Source organism: Telopea speciosissima, chromosome 7 (genome assembly GCF_018873765.1).
Source record: "Telopea speciosissima isolate NSW1024214 ecotype Mountain lineage chromosome 7, Tspe_v1, whole genome shotgun sequence".
NCBI classification, from domain to species: Eukaryota; Viridiplantae; Streptophyta; class Magnoliopsida; order Proteales; family Proteaceae; genus Telopea; species Telopea speciosissima.
The window spans coordinates 5,966,724-5,974,090 of record NC_057922.1 but is presented as its reverse complement, the minus strand read 5'-3'; the positions used below and the strand labels follow the sequence as shown (position 1 = coordinate 5,974,090).

The following is a 7,367-nucleotide window of genomic DNA, read 5'->3' as shown; positions in this document are numbered from 1 at the left end:
TTGCAAGTGATTTTTATAAATTTTTTACATACCTGATACTACCACAGACTTTGAAAATTGTGAAATAACAAAAATTAAAATTTAATTGGAAGTGATTGTGATGGTCCATGAGTATCTTACAAGGTTTGTTTTTTTCTAAGAAAAAAAAAATGAAAAACAAGGTTTTGATTTGTAGTGCTAACTAGTCGTGCCAAAGAGAATTTTTTTTGAGAAACGCTAGTAGTACCAAAGAGAAATTTTTGGATGCAGATCGTCTACGGCGCAGCTGCCTGTCTTACTTGTGCTATGCAGATATAGGGCCGCACGCGAAGATCGCCTTATCCCCACTCCACTCAGGCAAGGCGCTCGGGTAGGGGTAAGGCGGTCTTTGTACACGGCTCTATGTCTACGTAGCACAGGCAGGATGGACAGCTGCGCCTTAGACGATCCAAATTCAAGATTTTTTCTTTACACTGGGTGAAGAGAAACCTACTGCTGATAATCTAAGATCTCATAATTACTTCCACCCTTAGTAAGATGTGATTTTTTGAATAAAACCTCTATATGTGTATTTAAAAATCACAATTTTCTTTTGGTTGCCTTTTGTCATAGTCATAACAAATCTTTACATTAGATAATTTTCAAAATAATTTGGAAGTGATTTACTATTATGTCATTTTCAGCATCATATGTAGCATGATAAGATTTTACTTTAAGTGAAAGAAAAGGTGAGTTATACTCGTTCATAAAAAAAAGTAAAGTTACAAATTAAGAGGTGTCAATAAGAAATTCTCTTTATGTGACAGAATGTTCAAAGTGTCTTTCTCATTGTTCCAATAGTTCCATCAAATGTAAAAATCTGATGAGTGAAGATATTCTCACTTCATTATGGGGTGTAGAAAAACTCGATCAAACTTACGAAGTCGTGTGATTTGCAAACGTGGTTTGTAGTGTTCAAGAGCTCCACCCTTCACAACACTAACATTTGTAGAGGAAATTTTTTTTTAATGTGATTGGTGAGTGATTAAAAATGATTTATTCAAATGACTTATGTAATAACTAATTTTAGGAAAAAAGATTTCTCTGTCTGGGAGTGTGGTCTATACGAGCACTCCCATGAGTCAATTTCTCTCCTACTCATGGGAGAAGACAACTCTACCCCGATTCATGGGTATGATGGACAAGGAAAACGGAAGAAGGCAGGAGAAGAAATGAGTTCCGTGTCAACTCTAAACGCGATTCGTGGGTATGATGAATCTTTGAAGTTTTGACCGAGTTTTGTAGAAGAATCGTTCCACAAGAGTAGTTTCCACTTCCAGGTCGCATTCTTCTTACTTCTTTCTACGACGATTTCCAAAAGAGGGGATGCCTTCTGACTATTTTATTTGACAGTCCTTTTCACATTTATTGCTCTAATAATAAAATAACAGAAAAGAAGATATCTAGTGTGCAAATTCCTATACAAGTCGTCTCGCATACGGTTTCCCCAATCTGCCGTTCTAGCAATCCCTCTCTCCCATAAAACAATAATGGGAAAACGAATGCTAACGATCATGCCGTAGGTGGGATTCCCATGGCTGGACACAAAACACGTAACCGTCTAATTACCTTGGAAAAGATCGATTTCCCCTATGTGTAAGCATTGGATCCACTCTTACAACGCGACCGCTTAGGCCCCGTTATTTGTCGGATAAAAAGGGTGGAAAACTTATGAGGGTGAATTTCAGATGATCTGAATTAGGTTGACAAGAAAAGGAAAAGAAAGAAAAAAAAATAATAGAATATATATTTTGTAATGGAAGACAGAAGAAATGGACGTGGGGTGGGATTCCATGGGGAAAAAAGAAAATAAGAAAAAGGAACAGATAGACTTATAAGTAACTTTTTTATGGACAGTGTCAAAGTCCTATCAATTTTGTTAGGATATATGAATTTGTTTGAAAATTTCTCACCCCATGTATCCAAACACATACATCCTTGGTAGTTTGTACAAAAATAGTATACTTTTCCCACCCTTTTTTGTCTATCCAACTTTTATTTGACAAATAAACAGACTCTTAGCGTTTTTAAATTCAAGGAAACATGTCCTCTAAGCAGGTCAGGGAGGGTATGCTAGGACCCCCCTATCTCTCTATCACTAAATTGTTTGATTGTATCTTATTGGTGTGTTTCTCCATGCCACTTATTCAGAAAAGCCTCTCCATTATAATAAGATGAATGTGTTATCATGTACATTATAAATAACACTTTTTTTTTTCCGCCGCGGGGGGGTGGGGGGAGTGTAAGCATGGTTATCTTAAGAGAGAATTTTCCATGCTGCTAGTGTGGCTGTCACGCCATACCACCAATGGCTATGTAGGAAGCAATATCATCCACATGAGACCCATATGAATAGAAAAGAAGAGAGCAAATAATAAATTAAAACTAATATGAGAAAGCATACATTACATTGGTTGTGTGGGAAATTATTTTTTCCAAAAGAAAATGAATAAAGAAAAAGATAAAACTTCTTGCTGTTGTGCGACTGAATTCTAATTGAAAATCCATTGGATTTGGACACTAAAGAATGGAGAAAAGTTCCCTACTTGGGATGCATGAATGGCGGAATTTCTGCCCTTCAATGTGCTAGCGTGCCCACATGTGGCCTTTGCGCTCCCATGTAGAGAATGTTTCCCCCTAAAGAAATATATCAACATTTAAAAAAATATTGGCATACGGTACATTGACTGTGTGGGAAATCTTTTTTCCAACGAAAATGAATAAAAAAAAGACAATTTTTTGTTGTTGTTGTGCTAATGAGTTCTAATTGAAAATCCATTGGATTTGGACACTAAAGAATGTATCAATATTGGCATAAGGTAAATTGGCTGGGTGGGAATTTTTTTTCCAAAGAAAATGAATAAAAAAATAAAAAATTCTTGCTGTTGTGCCAATGAATTGTAATTGAAAATCCATTGGATGTAGACATTAAAGAATGGGAGAGAGAATGCTACTTGGTCCTAGTTGGCCGCATGGCCCCTGCATCAACACGAGGATCAATGGGACTACATACCCAAGCATCCAATATGGGGGGGTGGGGTGGTCATTTCTCCACCCATGTGTCTGGGCATAGGGGACGTGACCAAGCAGCCTTCTTTTTTCCGTATTAAAGAATATATCAACATTTGATAAAATATTCTCACGCCGTTAGTAAGGGATATGCTTTCTTACGCCTCCTTACATTCCTTACCCTTTCTCAGTTTCTCTTGTCCCCATTATTTTAGTACATAGTATCGAAACAAGTATTGATCAATTCCGAAACTGATGCTATATCCGATATGTATCAATCCGTGTTGAATGATTTTATCCTTAAAAATATCGATATCATATTGTATTTAAACTATGCACTCCTCTGAACTCCATAACATTGTGGGTTTCCAACTAACGAAACCAATTTCTACACCACACCATGTACAATAGCAGCTAGAGGTAACATCTAATCAAGGAGAAAGTTTTCCTCTACCGGTGGGTGAAGGAAAGAAATACTAAATAAATGCAGCTAACGAGTTATAACCGTCAGACCCATACCAATTCATGTGGAAGGTCAAAACAAGAACAAGAAATATTTGGGAATTGAGAAAATGTTAGAAACAGATATAAAAAAAAGGAGAGGATGGTGAGATTGCCTGACTCGAATCGAGCACGTTCTGTCCTTAAGACGGTATTTGTACTTTTTATTAATGTAATGGGTTATAGCAAATCTGCCTCCTCGGACGATTCCACCGTCATCGCAAGTGCTCCATAGAATCTTTTCTAAATATAATATGTGATAATTGACCACTATCACATATAACCCATACGATTTTCTTCTACAAAACCGATGAATCCCACATCCTTTTTTCGGGAAATTCCAACAGAAAAAAACATAACGATGAAAAACCAGAAGCTTATTGTGACAAAACTCAAATGGTTGAGAGCATTCCACCAAGTTAGTTAGCAAAATTGTACGCTTTTCACAAGTCAAATTCGATGAAATCTACTACAAAACTTCAGTGGTTTTTCACTCTGCCAAACATCCCCCTTTATCCATAAAGGTAAGTAGTTCACTGTCCTGGAGTGTTGCCTACGCCAACACCTTTCATCTCTTTATCTCTCTCCTCTTCAAAATAAGGGGTCAAGATGTCTTTTCATATGGAAAGGAGAGAGATAGACTCAAGGGAGTGTTGGCATAGTCCACGTACACTCCCGGATAGAGAATTCTCTCTCAAAAAATTGGACCCTTACGCTCTGTTTGGTTGCAATAAAAAATATATAATTTTTTATTTAATTTTTACCTAACATAATTGTAATCATTTTATAGCAAAGGTAATAAATTAAAAATTACTTACCTTCCTCTAATTTCCCTTCCAACCAAAAGGTATTCGATTCTCCCAGTTGTGGCGGGAGCTGGAGGAACCAGCCTAGCAAAACTAGGAGTGTTCGAGTCATTTCATAGACGCCCTCCCCTATGAAATGACCAAATCCCCCTGTTTAGTTGAATCCTCCAACTCCCGCCACGAAAGAGGAGAGCCAGGAGGTCGGTGCCTTTAATCCTTAATGGCATTGTTTTCTTTCACAAAAGGTACATATAACAAAGTTAACCCAATGGGTAATGGGTTGTCAAAAGATAAAACCTTTTCGTAGAGTTTATCGATAGCAATATCAAGACAAACGTACTGGTGCCATACCAATACAAAACATTGGCGATATTCATATGTATTGCTTTCGATACCAATACATCAACCGATACGATACCAATACCTAAATCCATATATACCTCCACGGTCCAGGTCCAGGTCCAGGCCCAGATGTACATAAATGGGCTAACAGTCGGCAACACCTAAAGATTAACAAATCAAATTGAAAACGAACTCTCTCTCAAATCACCGACGTTCTTTCCAAAAGAGACCAAATCAGAAGGGCTTCTCATATGTTCTTCACCACGTTCAGATAATCCAGTCAACCACTTGGTGTGAACGTGTATAATCCATAGTCGGCGTCTTTTTAAGTGAAAATTTTCTCAAATTTTAAAGAAATGGTCCCCCAAAATCTCTGAACACTACCAGAGAAACTTCTCTTGCTCATCCCTATATTAATTTTGCACAGATTTGGATGAAGAGACTGTTTCCATGGCGGCGCTACTGTAGGTTTAAATTCCTTTCGTCTATATAGCCGTTGGTTTGCCCCTGAGCTCTTCTAGGTCGATTGTATAAGTTCTACCAAGTCAGCGAGCGTGAATTCAGGTTTGATGTGCTTGTTGAAGGTGGCGGACCCACGAGATACAGGCAAGTATGGAAGGTATTCGAGGAGGGTCGATGAGAGAGACACCGATGAAGGTTCATCTCAGCCACCACCTCCACCACCACCACCGCCACCACTATCGCAACTAGAAGGGACTACTGTAACAGAATCTGCAGCACCGATGTTTTCTATTTACAATAGAGAGCGCGAGATGTCAGCGATGGTGTCTGCTCTGACCCGTGTGGTATCTGGTGATAGGAGTGCAGAAAGGATGTATCGATCGGATTTTAATACTTCTGTTGCAGCATCAAGTAGAGTTTCAGGATCTTCTGTTTCACCCTCTTCATCATATAATACTACCACTTCTTCTTCATCTTCATGGAGTGGAGGACAGAAAAGGGGACGTGAAGAAGAGAGTACTACTGGTCAGCCATCTGAATCAGCTGCTATGAGGGTTTACAGAAATTTTGGTGATTTCAGGACTTCACAAGGAGAATCATCATCATCATTTGGTGGTGTTGCAGGTGAGTTTTTAATCAAGAACCAAACTTTCCTTCTTATCTAATCACTTAAAAATATTATTTTTTCCCCATTTGGTAAGAAATTAGGGGATTCTAGAAGAACCCAGATTTCTCTAGGATAAAATGGAGGGTTTAATTATTTTTTTCTCTGCAGTCAAAGAAGAAGTTCCGAGCTTTTTGACTACAACTACAGCAGCAGCAACTCCATCCATTACCATTGCCAAAGAAGAAACAACTTCACAGGGGGAAGGAGAGGGAGAGAGGAGAAGAAGATACAGAGGAGTTAGGCAAAGGCCTTGGGGAAAATGGGCAGCTGAAATAAGGGATCCACATAAAGCTGCAAGAGTTTGGTTGGGCACATTTGATACAGCAGAAGCAGCTGCCAGAGCATATGACGAAGCTGCTCTTAGATTCAGAGGAAACAGAGCAAAACTCAATTTCCCAGAGAACGTCACTCTGACTCCTTCAATGCCCATTTCTCAAGCTACCCAGTTGACCATTTCAGGCTCTCAGGCAACCCTTTTACCATCTTCTCAGATGCCTCAGCCATTTATGCAGCCTCAAGCGCTTCAGAATCAGTTTCAGAGTTCTGACCCAACGAGGGATTACATTGCTTACTCTCAGTTGCTTCAGAGTTCTGTAGATTTTCAGAGACAACCAACAAGTCTGTTGGAGCAAATATTATATTCTTCACCATACTCTGCTGCTTTGCCATCTTCTTATTCTTCACCTACTGCTTCTTCTGTCGCACCTTCCCTTTCTTCTTCATCTTCTCCCTTTTACCCTCCTCCATTTGGGAGTTATCCGCAGATGGATTATTTCAGACAGCAACAACAGAATCGTGATCAGGGTGGTGGTGGTGATGGTAGTAGTAGTAGTAGTGGTCCCTCAGGTTTTCCGACACCATCCTGGACGGATTCCGGTCATTATCCGCCGTCTTCTTCCAGTTGATTTGTATTTTTTGTCAAGACTTTTTTTTAGTTTCTGTTTTCAATTCTTGTTTTTATTCTCTTTGGAAGATTTTGATGTATTTGGTACGGATTTGCAAGTACTGTTCTATTGATTTTGTTCATTTTAAAAAAAAGATGAGAAAAACTAGAATAATTAAAGAGAAATTATCACTTATCAGACCCTTTTTAGCTCTGATCCCAATCCTTGATTTTTACGTTTCTCTCAATCACCGAAGGGAAAATGCAGAAACGTCAGTTCGCCGGATTGTCTGTTATATGGCCTACACAGAAGATCAATTTGTGAACAAAATTGAACTGCAATCGCATAATTGTATGTTACGGTTTAACGTGTGGTAAGTAAAAGAATACATGTCATCATTTAATTATACGTGAAGTATACATGTAGGTAATTTAAAATCACAAAATTTTGGATTTGCAATGTTGGTTAAGACGTGTAACCATAACGAATTTGCATTTTTTTTTAAAATGATTTTTTTTTCCTTCTTTCTTCAAAGACAAAAATGAGTTTGGAGCACCTACTTATACATGTAAACTACACATACAGTTGGTGATGATATCTGTCCTTTTTGTTTTCACTCTTAATGACGTTAAGTGGGATAGATGTCATCACCTAATCATGCAACATATGGTAGGTGAT

The 7,367-nt window shown here is 38.3% G+C and overlaps 1 protein-coding gene across 1 annotated transcript; it reads left to right on the top strand.

Moving 5' to 3' along the window:
• Positions 1-692: 692 nt before the first annotated feature.
• LOC122667130 (ethylene-responsive transcription factor ABR1-like) lies at positions 693-6,822 on the top strand. The gene is made up of 5 exons (XM_043863329.1): positions 693-707; positions 2,643-2,647; positions 4,053-4,056; positions 5,230-5,762; positions 5,914-6,822. Exons 4-5 carry the CDS (start codon positions 5,246-5,248, stop codon positions 6,708-6,710), a joined length of 1,314 nt encoding a protein of 437 aa, XP_043719264.1. The 5' UTR covers positions 693-707; positions 2,643-2,647; positions 4,053-4,056; positions 5,230-5,245; the 3' UTR covers positions 6,711-6,822.
• Positions 6,823-7,367: the final 545 nt, after the last annotated feature.

Excerpts from the sequence above, each read along its gene's own strand:
- LOC122667130 (XM_043863329.1), top strand. The coding sequence starts at position 5,246 with ATGTGCTTGTTGAAGGTGGCGGACCCACGAGATACAGGCAAGTATGGA. Across the intron at positions 5,763-5,913 it reads ATCATTTGGTGGTGTTGCAG|TCAAAGAAGAAGTTCCGAGC; the intron begins GTGAGTTTTTAA and ends TTTTCTCTGCAG.